Below are 19,868 nucleotides of genomic sequence, written 5' to 3'. Positions count from 1 at the left end.
CATTTGATCCAGTGTCTAAAAGGGTTTGAAATAGCAGGGAAATAAGATTTAGGATCTTTGCAAATTATATTATTGAATATACCAAATATATTTATTATAAAAATGTTTGTCACCTGTTGGCCTGTTTGTGAAGTCTGAAAGTTTATGTCCACTGTTATCCAAATTTATACCTTGCTCTCCTGGCAATGGTGGCTGCTCCGCTTCTTCAAGGCCAACTGGGCGTGATTCTGAAGAACTAAGAACAGAAACATGCATGACTAATGCAAATTTAATACTTATTTTAACTTTATGAATACATTCTATGTTCATCAATATAGAAATATATCTGTTTAAACCTTGGCAAGAGCCAATTTGGTGTAATGGTTTAAGACACCAGACTACAAACCATGAGTTCTAGCTCCATCTTAGGCATGAAGTGACTAAGCCAATCACTCTTTCTCAGCCCTAGGAAGAATGAAATGGCACTTCTGAAAACCTTTCCAAGAAACTGCAGGGACTAGTTCAGGCCGTGGCCAGAAGTCAACACTAATTTGAAGGCACAACAATAAAAAAGTAAATTATAAATTAATTTTAATTGATTTCTTATTAGACCTAAGAAATGTCATCTTTGCCTAGCTGTTGTTAATACAATTCAGCATATTCTCTTCATAACTTTGGTTCATTCAACATAAGATTACAAAAGTAATTTTTCACATGCTTCCCTTAAATCTCAACTGTATTGTTTCTTCTTCAAACCAAATTCCCTTTCTCCTAATTAACACAGCATCTATACCACTACGAGAGCCAGTTTAGTATAGTCACCAGGCTAAAAACCATGAGACCATGAATTCTAGTTCTCCCATAGGCAAGAAGCCAGCTGGATGACCTTTAATCGATCTCTCTCAGCCTAAGAAGATGACAATGAAAAACCACTTCCAAAAAAAAACTTCCCAAGAAAAATCTAGGGACTAGTCCAGACAATTGCCAGGAGTGGCTAAAAGTACAAAATAAAAGTACAAAATGAACAAACAAAGCAAAACAAAGCAAAGGCCAACCTATATATTAGGGTAGACAATCTTTTTATGAACAGTTCATGCTTTTTTTGTTTCTTTGTGGCTAAAGTCAATAGGCAGGACACAGTCATCATTTCTTCTGGGAGGATGACATCGATTTCTGAGCTGTTTGCTTTACTGCTATACCTTATAATAGCCCTTCTCAGATGGTCTTCCACAAGAAGTCACTAGGGGTTCTGTAAGAGCTCATGACTGAAAAAAAAATTTGGGGGAACTTTCAGCACTTCACAATGCTTAGCACTTAAAGTGGTGGAAATTTTTACACGCCACAATTCAGCTACTGCCTGTCAGTTGTTGTTTTTTTAAATTTGTAAAACATGGATTGCATAGATTTGACATGAATTCAACTGTGAAGTCTTTATATTTTTTGCTATTTTTACATTGAGGTTCCTTGAGAACTGAACTTTATTTCAAAGGTTGCTCCTGAGTAAAAAGGTTGAGAAAGACTGCTTTGACATTTGGGGCCAAGCATAGTTTTTATATGTTAATGTTACTAAAAGGGTTAGCTGAATATAGTAGCTAGTTTAATGGACATATTAACTTTTGTGACACAGTACTCTTAAAACAGGTAGAAAATTAAATGTGAGTTGCATGAGTTCTTCTAATATTTACTGCTAAAAACCAGCTAATGCATATATTAAATTAATAAATGGCACTCTGCATATAAGGCAATATATCTTTTACCCATTATTTATTTTACACCATAACTTTAGACTGCTAAATTAACCTGAGCTTTTGAATAACATTTAAGCAACTGCTCTTCCTTCTTTTTTTACTTTTTTTTAAAAAAATATCTCTATACGTATTTATTATTAGGCTTTTGATTTCCAAACATGGCCCTCTCTGTCTCTGAAAGAGAGAAGAAAAACTGAGATAGAGATGTCCTAAGCAAATGCTAGCATGTCAGGGGGTGCAGAAAGCATCAGTAGGTGACTGAATCTTCCCTTCCCATGAGCTCTACTGATAGAGACGATTTTCTTCAGTGGAAACAATCTAGATAAAAATCTTCAATATGATACATATGATGATGTAAAAAATGTGGGAAGAGGATAATAATCAAACTAATTAATAAAAAATAACTTTGGAAGTAGGAATAATTATCACTTTGGAAAAATAAGTGTTTCTACCTGATCTGTAGTAATGATTCATTCCTTACCTAATTTTTTGTTAATTTTAATGTTAATATTTGTCATTTTAATGTTTTATATTGTTTTTATCATGTTGTAATCTGCCAAGTTGCTTTTAGTGAGATGAGCAGCATATTAATTTAATTAATAAATAAATTCCATGTGATGTTTTTGTTATTATTTTTATGAACCAAGTGATTTGATTTGATGACATTTGAAAAGTATCAAACTGCATTTTTCTTTTGCTATCTTTTGTTTTTTAAGTAAAAGTATGTAACCTTTATGTCAGAAAATTGTCTTTTTACGGTCAGAATGTTTATTGAGCAAATACAAGTCACACACACACACACACACATCACACACAGACATGTCTCCTGGTAGTCTTGCTCAGCGTAACGATAAATCATGTAAGAATTTATTTTTGTTTTATTTATTTGAATTTATTTGTTTTAGTGCATTTGCATCCTGTCTTTTTTTTCCTATCAGAAACACAAGATGGCATACCTGGAGATCTCAGCTGCCCAGGTACTGGTGAGACCTAGTTCATCTTAGATTCCGTAGGGTGGTTATTCTGCATTTTGTAATGGCAAAATGACAGTAATCCTTTCATTGCTGAGATAACTAAAATGCTACAGGAAGTCGATTCACAACTATAATAAAGCCCTGAGATTACAGTTGTAAGTCACAGTGGTCATAAGGTGGATCACCATCTGACCACACCAAATTTTACATATATTTTTTTTTTGCGGCAGTTGTTAAGCGAATGCAGCAATTATGAAACAAACCCGTTTTAGCAAATGGGCAAGGATTTTTTTTTTTTTGCCAGAAACCAGACGTAAAGGCTGGTTTCCATCAAAAAAATGCTGAAAATCAAGTTATGTGGCCGACAGAGGCTGTGATGGCTATAAATGAAAGCCGATTGTCAAGTGCCCAGAATGTGATCATGTGATTGTGGAAGGTACAACTGTCAGAACTTCGAAATTGGATCATAAGCATCTCTGGGGAGGTCTGTTGTAATTTTGAACAGTTGCTAAGTGACTGCTCGTATGTTGAGGACCACATATAGTGGGTTTTGAATCCTATCTCTACAATGCAATAGGAACCATTAACACTTCATCCTTTCTTCAAGCTTTTTCTTTAAAACTTCAGGACAATAACCCCATTCATCTCTTCCAGCTGCCTGCATACCAAACTTAGTACTCTCTTGTATGCATTTTCTGACTAAATAGAACAGCTTATGTATATTCTATATATCAATTTATGCTGAAATTCTATAACTAAGATCTTAAGTCACAATATTATTTTCTGATTAACAATGCCATGGTGGAACTATAATGGTAATATAGCTTCACATTTATTAATCCACCTGCAGCTAATGGATTGATCATAATATTATGAACATAATATGATCATCATCACATTAGGGGATTTTTATTCTTTCTTTCTTACTAGGTTACTATAAATCAGATAAGATGAAGTTCTTGTTGATAAATGCCCCGGAATAGTATTTAGATTAATATGGCATTAAATTTCCCTTTAAAAATCAGGTATGAAGTCTGGGTATGCTCTTGCGTTCATGAAAATTTCTAGAGGTATGAGAGATGTTAGTGAGTAGAAGACTTGATATAATAACTATAATCTTTTTTGAACAGATATAATTTAATAGTAGTTATTCATTTTTTATGAATTATTGGATGGATGACTGCAATGCATTATATGAGGGACTATCTGTGAAACATGTTCTAAAACTTAAATTACTCCAAAATAACACCATCAAGTTAACAACTGTGACTGGCTAAATCCTGGCTGGAATCATTTTGTTATTTAATCACTAAAACTCTCATTTAAAAAGGCTCATTGAACAGCACAAATTGGTAAGTATAAAGATATTTTACTGAGGAACCTGAAGAACTACTCTGATGCCTCTGTGTGTATTACACTAGATTAAAATCTACAATTCTATGCAGTAAACCAATTGAGTTTAATGGCATTTTTGAATAAATGTATATCGGACTGTGCCTTGAATTGTTTCTTTCTTCTTACTGTAATCAGTACTTCAGAGTGTATAATTAGCCCATGTAGGCATAGGATTGCTGGTGCTTTTCCACTAGAAGAATGTTTATTTATTTGCTTGTTTGTTAAATTTATTTGCTGCCTATCTCATCATACGGCTACTCTAGGCACTTACAATGAAAAGGAAGAAAAATGAAAATGTAAATAGAACAGAAGTAAAATAATAAAACAATAAAGAAAACAATGACAGAGGAACACAACGAGAATAAATACATCAAAATGATAACCAAAAAGATGGATGGGTAGAGGGCAGAGAACAAGGGGTGGGGGGAGGTGGAATCTGCCATCAATCTAGCAGCCAGCTCCAATGTGGAACTCCTCATTTGATCCCCAGGCCAACTGGCAGAGCCACGTCTTCAGACTCTTGCAGAAAGATAGGAGGGTGGGGATGGATCTCATCTTAGAAAGTAAGATGTTCCAAAGGGCAAGTGCTGCAGCAGAGAAGGCTCTTCTTCTGGATCCCGCTAGTCGAAGATCCAAAATAAGCCTTCTCTGCTGGTACAAGCGGGATGAGACGATTCATCAGGTAGCCTGGACCTAGGAAATAAAAGGCTTTAAAAGTCATATACAACATCTTGAACTGCATTTGGAAGCAGCCCAGTAGCAAGTAAAGTTTGAAGAGAAAAGGTGTAATATGTGTCATCCTCAAAGACTGCTCTCACTGCTACACTTTGCAACAGATAAAGCTTCTGAATGGACTTCAAGGGTAGTCCCATGAGAGAGCACTGCAGTAGTCCAGGTGAAAGATGACAATGGCTTGAGTAACTGAGCACGGAGAGTAGTGATCCAGGAAAGCCGCAACTGGTGCATAAACTGGAGCTGTGCTAAAACTCTCCCGGTCACACGTGTCACCTGCTATTTGAGCAGAAGAAGTGAGTCCAAAAGAAACCCCATGTTGCGAATTGGGTCGGAATAGGGTAGTGCAACCCCATCCAAAACTAAAGATGACAAACACATGAATCCTGAAGCTCCGTGCACCCAAAGCCACTCGGTTTTGCCACGTCTTTTTCAGTCTCAATCTGTTGTCCCTAATTTCCTAACCTTTCTCCATATTTCATAAATTGACTCTGGAGGTTTTGGGGGAACAAAGGAAAAAGACTGTATCAAAGCATAACTGGTTCCTTTTCTCATACAATTTGTATCTATGTATTTTCTTTTATACATTTAAATATTTTCCTGAGAAAGGTCCAGTATGTTTCACCAGATTCTCAAACGTAACCGTGGGACAAAAAGATTAAGAATTGCTGCCTTTTAAGGACTGTTTTTTACAATTCTTCCCATTAAAAGAAATCAACCAACACATTACTTATAAAAAATACAATAGCCTTTCATATCAAAATAGCATAATCAATTTTTCCAATAATTCTTTTAAAAAAAACTATTAGTTACCAATCTAACTTTTTTCTAATTATATTTTCAATTTTTATTTTCTATCTTCTTTCAACAAACATTTTCCCAGTTTTTCTGCAAGTTTTTATTCAGATAATAACAGCCAATATTTCTTTCCACGCAGAGACCTTTGAAGTGAATCATTATAGTATGATATACTAAGTCTTCAAAAAGAAGAGAGCAATGAGCAGGCCCAGGAATTTCATATAGATAATGGTGTAACCAAGTCTGCAGAATGATCTTTCAGGTTTGCACACATAAAATTGCGGGTGGCCAACGTATTAACAGGTATATAGCGATATCTATAATTTGCCTAAAACACTCCCCTTCTTTAGAAACTTGTAGGAAATCAGCCAATTTGTCTAAACCAGGGGTAGGCAACCTTGGCTCTTTTATGACTCGTGGACTTCAACTCCCAGAATTCCTGAGCCAGCTATGCTGGCTCAGGAATTCTGGGAGTTGAAGTCCACGAGTCATAAAAGAGCCAAGGTTGCCTGCCCCTGGTCTAAACTCTGCCTCAAATTTAATTCCATTTGTACATATATAGTTGGAAATTTGTGTTGTACTATATGAGAGAATTATATACAATACAACTGCTGTGCCAACTAGATCCAAACTAACGCTTTGGATACAGTCAATATATGTGGATAAGAACAATTTTTGTTATTGGTATGGTAGATCTTAAATGAACATCGTAAATTATTAATCAAGAGAGAATAAATCTGCTATTCCATGTAAATTGGCAGAAAATGTAAAAAGAAAATGTTTACATATTTCTGTTACTCTAGTCCCAAAGCACTAATATACAAGCAAACGTTTACTTGTCCCATCAAAATTCCTATATGTATTATTACGCAGTTAGTCCACTTTAATGCCACAATGCTGTGTTTAGTTAGCTTGACTTGGCCTACCAGCTTTTTTTCAGATCAAAAAGAAAATTCATTATTAATTATGAAGATATTAATGCAAATATCTATTCTACCCCTCCAGAAGTGGCTACTGACTTGTTTGCAGAACTGCATAATGTTTTCACTCCTATTTTCTGTAGTTTTACTTTAGTTTGTAAACTACTCTTATTTTTAAATATTTTGATGAGGGTCATAATAATGATAATGATATATTGGGGCAAAATTAAAAAAAGAACACTGAATAGCTGCAATCTAATATTGGTGAGTGCATTTTGATTTAAATGTTTATAGTTATAATCCTATAGAAATAAAATATCTCCATTATTAGATTCAATTATCTTCTCTCATTGTCTGAAATACTGAACTGAAATCCTGAGTAATGAAGATGTTTGAAATACAAACATGTATTAATTTTGGATGATAACTTAAGACTTTCGTTAGCATTCCTTTCTGTGATTGCTTCTGAATCACTCTTATGTCAATTTGCCTCTGGAATAATTATTACTATTTCTTCAATCCTTAAATATGTTTATTACAAAACTGTTATTGCTTTGATATTTAAAAATTCTTAAAACAGCCCAAACTGAATACTACGTTCAACTGAGAAATAAACTTTATGTAGGAAACAAAAATCTTAAACCTACTTAATTTGTTCTGCTTGCTGATTATTTTTCTTCTTTCTTGGAGGCTTTTTCTTCTTCGGTTTATTGGCATTTTGATTGTTCTGTTTGTTGTTCACACCAAAATGTCCTGCAGATATATCACTCTGTAGCAAGTTTACCAACAATGGACTTGTTAATGTGACATCTTTGTTGACAGGAAAACCTGGATTTTGTGCACAGGAAATCTGATTCCCATTTTGGGTTCCACTAAAAGGGGCATTGAAAGGCATCCCATGTCCAGCAAATTGGTTTCCTGGTGTGTTGCTGTTTCCCTGCATCCCTTGCAAGTGCGGAGGTACTATGTTTCCTTGTTGCATAGAAACTTCAGGTAGCATTTGTGTCAAATTCACATCATTGTTGGCTGTAGTGGTGTTATCACCCAGCTGTTGAGACATATGAGGGACAGGTCCTGTAGGTCTCAAAACTTGTCCCTGAATCCCCATTACCTGAGAAGGATTACTATTTACAGAGCTCTGCTGAGTCATCATCTGCCCTGTGAACTGCACCATATTTCCCTGTAAATTGGGAGTTGGTCCTCTCATCATCTGAGCTGGCCCCGTCATAACATTAGACTGGCTTTGAGGATTGAAGGGCTGTTTATTTCCTTGCATTTGATTGGTCATCATCTGCTCCATCATTGAATTTTGCTGCAGCAGCACCTGACCTTGAGGTCCCATAATCTGATTATGTGCACCCATCATTTGTTGGCCTTGTTGGGGAATCATTTGTTTGGGTGGAGTCATCTTTTGCTGTGATGGACCAAGATTTTGATTTTGAGAAGCTACCATCATCTGGCCCTGCGGCATGAGTTGAGCTCTAGAAAGTATCATCTGATTTTGAGGATTTAGAGACCCCTGAGGCTGTATGTTAACCATCTGTCCTTGAGAGGATATTATTTGTTGGTGCATCCCCATTAACTGAGATTGTGGTCCTTGTGGAGGTTGTCCCTGCATGTTGCTTATATTAACTTGTGGAACTCCATTAGTATTTGTCTGTTGACTGTTTACATTCCCATGAAGTCCAATTAAATTGGTCTGCATCATGTTTGATGGACCATGCTGAACTTGTAATTGATTCTGGGGAGGACCATTTCCTTGACCACCTTAAAAATATTTAAACTGAATTAATACAAATACATATAACTTAAAAAACAATAAATCAATACAATCCAAGATCTGAAATATATAGTAGGAAGGTGAAATAAAATAGATTTCTAATATTTATTTTCTACTAATATTTGTGCTAATAACACAAAATGAAAATATGCAGCCTTGAAATGCAACAGATTGGTCGACTGGGGAAAACCAAATAACAGAATGCTACAATTTCTGAAACCAATTATTTCTTTGCATTTATCTCCTTTACTTTATAAGTTGATAGTTATACATTATATAATACAAAATGTTGTTTTGTTTTCAACTGTAAATGGCTGTTAGTCACAGACAATCATAGCCAAAACTACATCTCCATTACACTAGCTGCCACGCTCTAGAAAACAAACAAGTAATCCAACAAAATCTAACAGACCTGTATGTTGCACACTTTGACTTGCTTGCAGTTGGGTTGTGCCACCATTTGCAGGTGTGCCTGGTGTTGCAGAAGGCACCTGACTTTGCATGAAATTTTGATTTGCTTGCCCTGTAGTAAAGCCAGTTGGAAGACGTTTGGGCATTCCTGGACAGAAAAAATGTTCATTTGAAGATTTTTATTAATATTAACCAATATATTCTAGTACTAAGAGAAGAAAAAGAATGGAAAGGCATCTGGAAGGTAACTTACGAAAAACAATATATGACTAAAAATTTAACAAGTAATAATAATTGCTTTTAATACTGAAAGAGGAACTAGGTAGTGGATTCAACATATTAAGATATACAGAAAGAATGTGAATTATCACAATCCCATTAGAAAATATAACACCCATTTATATATTATATGTAAGACACAGAGTATTGTGTAATACTATAATGTATTACATGTAAAAAGCTTAAAAAGATGTGGGATCTTGTCCCCTGGAAAATTATAAAAAGTGGCCAGGGATCTGGTAGGAATGAAAATCAGACTTCTATGATACTTAGTTACAGGGTAGCTTTTCTTAGAAAAGAAGCCAAAGCTCAGAAAAACCAAAATCTCAGACAGAAAAGAGTTTCAGAGAGATATTAGAAAAAGCGATATGTAGTATTACACAACATGTGTGAAGAGGCTGGAATGATGCAAAATAAAAAAAATTCTTCTAAAAGATCTCTGAACACAGAAGGGGTTCCAGTCTCAAGTACAGAAAATATTCCCTACTTACAACAACTTCTAATACTAGAAGATAATTAAACCAGCACTCTAATTGGAAGGTGACAAGAATTGATGAAAGAATCAGATATGGTTCTAATTAAATTATGTCAGCAAAGCACACAGTGGTCAACAGTTTGGAAGAGTTCAAACTACATTCCAATTCCAAAAAAAGGAGGAGACTTAGCAGACTGTCTAAATCATCATACAACATTCCAAATTTCACATGCCAGCAAAATAATGCCTAAAATCATCCAAAACAAATCAGAGCCCTAAATGGAAAAGGAGATGCCAGATATTCAAGCTGGCTTTTAAAAAGACCAAGGAACATCTGATGTTATTACTGAGGCACAGTAGATAATTGAAAAAGCCAAAAAATATAAAAAAGAAGTCAGTATATACTTCATTACAGAAAAGCTTTTGTGTCAATCAGGTCAAGCTGTGGAATATACATAACAGATGGCTATGAAGAAAATCTATCTACGTGGCCAGTAAAAGTTGACACCAACTTGATGGCACACAATCAAGAAGTAGTTAAGGAAGACTAGTTTTTTTCTCAAAATAATTTACTTTAAAGTAGCAAAGACCCACATTCACGAAACAGATGCTCTTTTCTTTTCAAAAATAAAGAGCTCTAAAAAAATGCATATAAAGTCCATTGTGAAATGCAAATGAGACAAATTGGATGCATGTATGTAGATATTCTATTAATTATGCAACAGGTTGTTTTACAGGAAATTAATTTTAATAAGTATTTAATTCAATTAATATTAATTTATATGATTAATGTAATTTTGTCCTAACCCTGCATCTTTTTTGGCACAGGTTCTGATTAGCATGCATAGTGTGTACAGAAGCACACACACGTATACAGTACTGTGCAAATGTAGGCAGTTGTGCAAAAATGCTGTAAATTAAGAATGCTTTCAGAAATAGAAGTATTATAGTTTATTTTTGTCAATTAACAAAATGGAAAGTAAATGAACACAAGAGAAATCCAAAACAAATCAATATTTGGTGTGAGACCAACCTTTGCCTTCAAAACAATATCAATTCTTCTAGGTACACTTGCACAGTTTTTGAAGGAATCCAGCAAGGTTCCTTCAAGGCTGTTCCAAACATCTTGGAGGACTAACCACAGATCTTCTGTGGATGTAGGCTGCCTCAAATCCTTCTGTCTCTTCATACAATACCCAACAGACTCAATGATGTTGAGATCAGGACTCTGCAGGGGCCAAACTATCAGTTACAGGACTTCTTGTTCTTTATGCTGAAGATAGTTCGCAATGACATTGGCTGTATGTTTGGGCCACTGTTTTGCTGCAGAATAAATTTGGAGCCAATCACACGCCTTCCTGATTGTATGGCATGATGGATAAGTATTTGCCTTTATTTCTCAGCATTAAAGACATTGTTGACCAAATCTCCAACTCCATTTGCAGAAATGCAGCCCCAAACGTGCAAGGAACCTCCTCCATGCTTCAGTGTTGCCTGCAGGCACTCATTATTGTACCACTCTCCAGCCCTTTGGTGAACAAATTGCCCCTGCTACAGCCAAATATTTCAAATTTTGACTCATCAATCCCGAGCACCTCCTGCCATTTTTCTACACCCCAAGTCCTATGTTTTCATGCATAGTTGAGTCACTTAGCCTTGTTTTCACATCAGAAGTATGGGTTTTGGTCTTCTTTCATGAAGACCACTTCTGGCCAGACACCTCTGGACAGTAGATAGGTGTACCTGGGTCGCACTGGTTTCTGCCACTTGTGCTGATAGCCCTGCTGGATATCTTCTAATGTCGAAGGGAAGTAACCATGATGTGTCTTTAATCTGCTGCATTAAGTTGGCCAACTACTGCATCTACAGTCCTCAACATTGCCCGTTTCTTTGTGCTATTTCAAAAGAGCTTGAACAGCACATCTTGAAATCCCAGTTTGCTCTGAAGTCTTTGCCTGGAGAGACCTTGCTGATGCAGTATGCTACCTTATGTCTTAGCCCTGTGCTCAGTATTGCCATGATGTATATGACCTGTGACATGAAACTCTCTTCCACAACCTTATCTTAGTAACAGTTTGGTTATTCCTCACCGTTTTAAGCCTGCCACACAGCTGTTTCTTTCAGTTATTGACTGTGTTTCAACCTACATATGAAATTATCATTAGCACCTGCTTTGTATAATGTATAATGTATCATACACCTGCTTCTAATCCTACAAAATCTCTGATTTTGTGCAAGTGTAAGAATTGATGCTGTTTTGAAAGCAAAGGATCATCACACACCAAATATTGATTTGGATTTCTCTTCTGTTCATTTATATTCCATTCTGCTAATTGATCAACTATTAACACTTCTATTTCTAAAAGGATTCTTAATTTTAACCCAACTGCCTAACACTGGACAGGTGGGATTGTATTATATATATCTTGTTTTCCTCAAACACAGATGCACATTAGTTATAAGAACAAAAATGTCCAGCACTGCTTTCAGGTGGAAATGGCAACTCTTAAGTTGATACGGCATGGAAAATAGACATTGCATAGTATTCAGCAGTTTGTATCTTTTCAGGGGTATGTCTTTACAGGATTTATATGGCCTCATATAATGGGTCTAGGTAGTTCACAACACGCCATAAAACCATGGTTAAAAACAAAAGTACCCTTTTCTCCAAGCACAAGACTAAACATCTGCGCAGCTCAATCACAATTCATGTAATTTTTCTTTGGGGTAAAGATCATTTAAAATCCATTATCTATCTGTTGTGCAGATGCAAAACAACTTCTACGGGTATACTTCTGGCATTTATTATCTCATATATAATGATTTATGATGAGTCAGATGAAGTTACAACATATCAATATACTATAAAAATACACAAACATTTTTCCTAAATATGATAACTTACCACCAAGCCCAGGATGCAGACCTTGTGGACCCTGGTTTTGCTGCTGCATCACCATGAAATTAGAAGGTACATTTCCCTGCTGTACCATAGGGTTACGACCAGGAGAATTTACAGATTGTTGGAATCCCTGGGGGAGAGTATTAGCTTGGGGGGGCCTTGGTCCCATCTGCTGCTGTGCTTGATTAACTGTTGGTGAAGAGGCAGGAGAACCCTGCTGAAAAGATGAGGGAGAGGACGCAGGAGACTTGCTGGACAGGTGGGACTGTTGTAATGGAGTAGGAACCCGTGAGGGTCCTCCCTGAAGATTCTTCATTTGAGGGGCAGTAAATTGAGCAGAGTTGTTCATCTGAGAAAAGTTTGGATGTGGTTGAGAAGCTTGTTGGCTTCCAAAGGGATATGGGGGTGGAGGGTGAGCAGGTGTTTGTACTGTTGCTAATGAGGGTCTGGTTTGGATTTGCTGCTGCATTTGCCCAGGCAAAGGGGTTTTTTTCCAACCCTGGTTAACTGTCAATGCACCTATTGTTCCTTGGGATGGAGGAAGTTGAGCTGTTCCAGAAGGTACCTGGTTCCAACCAGGAGGAGGACCTGGAACTTGAGCTGCGGTTGTAAATGAAGGTCGAATGCCCTGTTGTTGTTGTTGTGGAGGAGGGCGTGGATGCAGTTGTTGCTGTGGCTGAATCTGCTGCTGAGCTTGCATCTGCTGAAAATTGCCTGGATTTATTTGCCTATTCACAGGAATTGATTGTACAGAATGGAGCTGAGGCACCACAGAGCCAGATGGATGGTTCTGCTGTTGGATAGTGAGGCTTGATAAAAGTGGATCTGCTGTATCTATGAAAATAAAAATAAAAAAGGAAATTCATTGGTAACTAGTTCCATACAAGTAGCAGCAGAACGAATGTATGTCCCAATGATTATTCAGAAGAACAAGCACAGTCCATCTTTTATATAAATTGCCTTTACAGTAGCATTCTTCAGAATTTTTCACTCAAATTTTATGAGATCAGAGGTTAGCAATGATATAAAATGTATACAAATATTTGAAAATTCAAAAGCAGATGCTCACTCTACTCATAAAATGTTTCTTCCAAGTTGTTGGACCCATCATTTCTAGCAATGTTATCTAGAGATGACAGATGTAGAACACTGCATTTGGGAAGAACATAAGAACAGCCCAAGACCAAGACCAATTTTAATCCAAATTTTGTTTTTCACAATAGCCAATTAGATACTCTGGGGTGCTCCCAAATAGCAGGGAGAGACATGTTTCTTTTACTTTTACCCCGTTGCAACTAATAATTGAAGGCATATTATCTTCAACTCAGAAGTTAATATTGAGTCTAAAAATTAATGGTCTTCATAGACATATCTTCTATTAATCTATCTTAAGATTGCTGTATGTAGAAATCTTTCTTTTGTCCATTCCAATCAATTCATTCTATAACCTCTGATCAATGTTTTGACACAGGAAGAAATGTTTCTTTTCTCCATGCATGCATGATTTTACATCTTGATCATTTCCCCCTCTTCTCAAGCTAAGAATCTCTGATGTTCTTTTTTAAAGAATGTGTGTGAGCTTTCTGATTACTGAGTTTGCTACTTCTGTACTTTTTCTAACTTAGTGGAAGATCAGTTTAGAGGGCAACTTGGTTCCAGAATGGAATTTTGCTCAGGAAATGAGCTTTTCTTCCACCCATTCTATTAAATCATCTACCATGGCATTTCTGAATATCAAGCAGTAGTTTGAATAGCATGAGGTTGTTGTAATGGGATAACACAGTTGGAAAAATTCATTCGAACTCTATTGCTCAAACAAAATTGCTTCTCTATACATGCAAAATAGTTCTAAATTAATGCAAACAGGAAAACGATTAAACACATATTTTTTTTCTCATAGAGATATTCACCAATATGGAAAACAGCAGCATTTAGAATTTGCAGGGGTTAAATTAATTACCTGACTGAGATGCTGGATGAGGTGTTCTGGGATGCAGTTCTGTGGTAGCTGTATTTGTCATCACAGAGGATGCTACACTCCCACTTTGTTGCATCATCACAGATGCAGGATTATTTATTCGAATTAAACCTAGAAATGTATATTACATTAAAATATCAAATTATAAACATCTTAAAAGCACTGAGATGTTTAGTTACTGAAATATAGCTTAAACTCATTCCTTACTGGATCTAAATATGTATGTCCAACCTTTTGGTTTGCCTGGGCTGCATGAGTGAAGAGGAATTGTCTTGGGCCACATATAAGATATACAATATAGTTAATGTATATAAATTACATCATGGTAAAATTAATAATCTTGTGATGTTGCATTACTAGCTGTGCAATACCACATGCGGTCCGTGGGTTGGACATGTCTGATTGAAGTAAACAAAAATAGAAAAAGAACACCCAAGCAGTTCAACAATTATATGTATTTGTTAGACCATACACAGGGAAATACTGTATATCACAAACATAAATACCACATTCTACCATTAGTGTACGATTTTTCTGTTTTCTAGTATATTTCAGCTTAATTGCTGAATGTCAACAAAGAACAAGCCCATATCTCTTTCGTTCATAATGTAGTAAGTTGATTTTTGCCAGCAATAATACTGCATACATCTTCACCTATGTAATGATCTATGAATATTCTTCATTTACTATGAACAGAATTATGAAATACTTGCATTATCAACATTATATGTGCTTCTGCTCCTAAAACCTACCAGTGGTCCATGTTTCCTAATGTAATTTAAGACCTATAGGATTTAAACATTTCAAAGGACATCTCTCTCTCTCTCCTATACATTTTTTATGAAGGGATCTTTTTAGAGAAGCTAAAATCCAGATTTTTACTCCTTCCTTATACTTTCTTCTGTAATCAAGCTGTGCTTGATTACAGAAATAAACTTGCATCAGTTTATTTATATCAAATGTTTATTTCACAGTTGACATCCATATCTGACTTACCCAAGTGCATTTGATTGTGCTTCCAATTTGAATTTGAAAGGAAATATCAAGCAGAAATAGTCTGGAGTTGTAAAATAAGCTATGGCATTTGCAAATTTCCTGGAATATTATCTAAATTTTAAAAACTATACTTGCCTTGACTTCCTGGCATAGGAAATCCTGTCTCCATCCGTACTGAGTTGCCTTGTCCAACAGGCCCATTGATCCTTAAATCTTGACTTTTGTTTTGAGTTAATGATAAATTGATGGCACCTTCACCTAGGAGCAATAGTTAGAGAATATAAATGTGGCTTGTGGCAGGAAGTTTAAAAAGCAGCTTTTTTAGAAGTTAAAAAGTCTTATATGCAAGTTAAAAGAATATGAATTTGAAACAATTAGCTGGAGAAATTTAGGTCTGTAATCAATTCTTTTAACTGTTATGTGCAGATATTCTGCTGCAGAGGCAAACTTCCTAGAGATGCTTCTCCATTCAAATAATTGAAGGGAAAACATCATTTTTCCTTTCTTTCAGTAATGAATTGGTCTGCCCAATAATTCATGTATCACGCAAGGAGAGCAAATTGTATACAAATTTCATTCTATTAACAATGGCATTGTGCTAAAAGCTATATATAAGTTCTATGCATGCATAATTGGATCTTTAAGCATTGATACTCTTATCACTTCTAAAAACAATTGCTAAATGTTTATTCCCAGAGCTACTCAAATGATGACTGAGATGGGAAAGGATATATAGCGTAGGGAGAGAAAGCTGTCACAGAAAGCAAGGTTACTACAGCATTACATTTCCTATTCCTGTTCTCAAGACAACAGTTTAATGAGTCATGTTCATTTTACCTGTTAGGTGATTTCTCCCAAAAATGACATGGAGCTGTCCTGTCATGTTTCATAGCTAGCATTCACATTAATCACACTAATAACAAAGATGTGGGTAAAGAAATGAACTTGGAGAGTGTAGCTCATCCCAAAAGATTATTTAGTCCTACTGTTTTGATCAAATTATTAAAAAACTAATAAAAGGCATTAAAAAATAAAATTAGCTGCATTACTTTATATGGTTCAAACCCAGCCAGAAAGTAGTTGCAATTACCTTCGATTTGAACAGACAGAATTCCCAAATCACGAAGTTGTTGGTTGTTGTTCTGAGCTAGCATTCGTAGCCTCTCAGCTGCTTCACGAGGAATATTAAAAGTAACACGTACACTGTTCCAGGGCTCCACTTTCTTCAGTTTTAACTTGGTAGATTCTTGTTACAGAATAAAAAAGAAAACAGACTAGAAGATTTGCAACTCAACATACATGAGATTAGAAGTTGGTAAGCTTTATTCACTTTTGTTCATTGTTTGATACCAAAGTAGATATTTTTTTTATAAAAACGATTATTAACAAGAGGCTGAGAAACTATCTCAGCAACTCCAGGCTAGTTTATAAAAGAAACAATTCAACTAAACATAAAATTACTGTAGTTAACTCTCAAACTAAGGATAGCTGCCATCTTCATAAGAACCTACCTATATCATCAGAAAGGAAAAAACTTTGGTAGAACCAGTCTCAATAACTTGCTCTATTTGAAGCACAAAAATTATGGAAGTTTGACTCTAAGATTTGTATTTAATTGGCAGAAGATATTTATACCAGTATTATATTTAATGAATCTTAATAGGTTGTATGAGCTTGCATATGATATATCACATACATTTATTACATTTGATTTCTAAAAAGACCTGGTATCAACAAAGTATTAGTTTATATAAAATTATGATTTCATTTCATGAATGATTTTTGAATGTGCCACAGTGTTTCCTCCAAAACAAGAATAGCTTGAGTTTTCTTAATAAAATGAATCTATTTGGAGGCAGAAATACTGATTGCTTAACATGATTGTTATTATACAAGATCCTACATATAGATGGATTTTGTGTATACTTCAAATATAACATATATTGTTTGTTTCAAATAAAAAGGAATGAAATAAGAGAAATCATTAATGAAACATTATCTGTTTTCAGGTCTAAAAAAGAGAAAACCTCAAAAATAATTGATGCCTCCCATAGCAAATAAAATGTGTAATTGCTTTTCACAGCAGTAAACACATAGGCTAGTAAACACAAAGTATATATTTTTTAAAATGGAGAATAGTAATTATACTTCTGATCTTCCCAATTGTTACAATATAGTATTGTTTTACCAAAAAAATATTCCAATGAAGTCTAATTTTCTAGAGCAACCTGAACTCTAAATATACATTAGTTTTACATATAAAAAGCCAATATAAAAATAGAAATTATAAAAAAAAATAAAGTACCCATGCGTAAAAGGCCAGGAACATTGTCCAAAATGACTCCCAATTTCTGCTTGAAGTCATCGTCATCTATATTGCCCTTAAAAGCTACGAAGATTGTAGAATCATCAGAAGGGCTGTTAGGTTTTGTATCAGCTTCTTTCTGTACAGAATCAAGATCCACTTTCAATTCCTCCATGACTGAGGAGCACGATAAACTGTAATTATCTTTTACATTGGATATGTCACCCCAAACCATGGTAATATAAGATCCCTGCGCTGGAAATTAATCAGGTACTAAGGAGAATCTATGAAAAAAAGGAAATATATTGTTTAACATATATAGAAATGCGTGTTATTTTTGGTTAATATTTAGTTTTTACATGTTTAAATATAAGGAATTATTTTATTCATGTTATTTATCTATAAGTTAAGACTGGAATTAAAAAGTTCTCCAAATTAATTATTCATTTGCTGACGTTGACTTTGCAAAAATAGCTTTATCCAATCACTGTATAGCATGCAAATCATTGAATACATAGAAAAAGGATTTGCAAAAACATTTTAAATTTCAGTGCAAAACAGCTCTTTTGATTGCAACCCCCTGACCCCTGTAATATTAAAGTCAAGTATTTTTATTAATCAGAGAGATGAATATTATTTATAATATTAAATATGTTAATTAGAAAAAAAATCGCCTACCAGAAGATCTTGCATCAGAAGCTTGATGAGAACTTAAAGAGGTCCATAACATTTGAGCCATAGCAGCATATAGGTTGCTGATTTGCTAGAACATATTATGGGAATCCAATCTTCTTTGTTCTTTACCGGGGCAAACCTATAAATGTATCCCATTAAAATTATCTTCTCAATTCTGAATCAATGTAATTCCCAGTAAAGCACATGCATAATTTTTCTAAAGATTTTATTGTTAAACCAAATAGAGAATTAAAGACACGTTTCTAGAAGGAGCATACACGTCAGTTCCTAAATTTTATTTGAATTAAAGTTTAATTGATAAACTATATCTAGACAGTTCCTTGAATCTCCAAGTGCAAAGAAAGCTCTCTTGGTATGGGATGAAACTCCAGGAAGCAAAGATTATTAAACTAGCAAAGATTTCTTGCTTTGAAGTTAAGACCTGAGAAATGTTGAATGGCAACAAAAGAAAATACATGTAGCTCAGGGTTGAACTGTGGGGTCGCAGGTGCTCTCTGAGCTTGGTTGTTTGCTTGCAGATAACTCATTCCCCAACTAGGTAACATCATCAGCGCACTGTTGAATTTGAATGGCCTCAGGAAGAGGAATTTTAATGATCCACACTGGATTTCACAAAGTTGACAATATCAGCACCATTAATTATCCCAGTAATTTAGGATAGGTTTAAGTAATCTATGACTCTTTAGATATTATTGCCAGCATCCATCACAGCTTGCCTTAGTACTGAAGGGGACTGGATTGTAATTTAGCAATGTCAGGAAGATACAGGATCCCTACTTCTGACTTAGATGAATAAAACAGCAGTTATTCCTATTCTTTGTTTTTGGTGCATGCTTTTAGGAGCTCCATTTTCATTAAAGAAAGATTTGATAGAAACAAAAGGGTGTTTTAAAAAAGTTAGCCTTAATCATTTTCTGATAATAAAAGCTATATTTCCCAATTCCCATTCTAAGAAGATCCTCTATCCAAACTATACATATTTTTATAAACAGATTATACACTGTAACCTATGAGTCGGTAGAATAAATTTCTAAACCTATTGTTATATTTCAGGATGATTTATAGTTTGACAAAGATTTCTATCTTTAAATTGTTTAATAATAGTAAAAAAAAAATACACTTTTCTTCCCAAAACATATTAGAGATTTGTATGCATGTTATATAAAATAATGAGTTCTCTAATATGATAGGATGGTGAAATCTATTTTATTCTGAGGTTTGGGACCAAGCTTTATTAATTTAAAAGCTACCCTTTTGCATGAAGCTTTAATTAATGCATTTCAGGTTTTATAAAACCTATAAACTTAAAGCTCTGTTCTATTGTGTAAGAAAAATCCTAAATTTCATCACTTTCTTAGGCCAGTGACAGTTCAGGTCTCCCACCTTGACATTAATAATGACTAACTTAAAATGTAATCTTATCTAAAGTACTGAGTAGCAAGTTTCACTCACATTTATGGTACTTATTCTAGATGAGCTAAGTATACATAAATATCTTTT

General features: G+C 34.9%; 1 protein-coding gene across 1 annotated transcript in view; it reads right to left on the bottom strand.

The window, feature by feature from the left end:
- The window catches only part of NCOA6 (nuclear receptor coactivator 6), a 31,343-nt gene extending 13,399 nt beyond the window's left edge, over positions 1-17,944 (bottom strand). Inside the window, exons 1-8 of the mRNA XM_015816995.1 lie at positions 17,673-17,944; positions 16,458-16,613; positions 15,503-15,625; positions 14,354-14,482; positions 12,397-13,227; positions 8,739-8,885; positions 7,194-8,313; positions 114-235 (exon numbers count right to left, since the gene is read on the bottom strand). Of these exons, the coding sequence (XP_015672481.1) occupies positions 114-235; positions 7,194-8,313; positions 8,739-8,885; positions 12,397-13,227; positions 14,354-14,482; positions 15,503-15,625; positions 16,458-16,613; positions 17,673-17,907 (2,863 nt within the window). The 5' untranslated portion in view covers positions 17,908-17,944. The remainder of the gene's footprint in view (positions 1-113; positions 236-7,193; positions 8,314-8,738; positions 8,886-12,396; positions 13,228-14,353; positions 14,483-15,502; positions 15,626-16,457; positions 16,614-17,672) is intronic.
- Between the last annotated feature and the right edge of the window lie 1,924 nt (positions 17,945-19,868).

This window comes from Protobothrops mucrosquamatus, unplaced genomic scaffold, assembly GCF_001527695.2.
Source record: "Protobothrops mucrosquamatus isolate PMUCROS unplaced genomic scaffold, P.Mucros_1.0 scaffold547, whole genome shotgun sequence".
Taxonomy (NCBI): domain Eukaryota; kingdom Metazoa; phylum Chordata; class Lepidosauria; order Squamata; family Viperidae; genus Protobothrops; species Protobothrops mucrosquamatus.
This window is presented reverse-complemented; position numbering and strand designations above follow the sequence as displayed.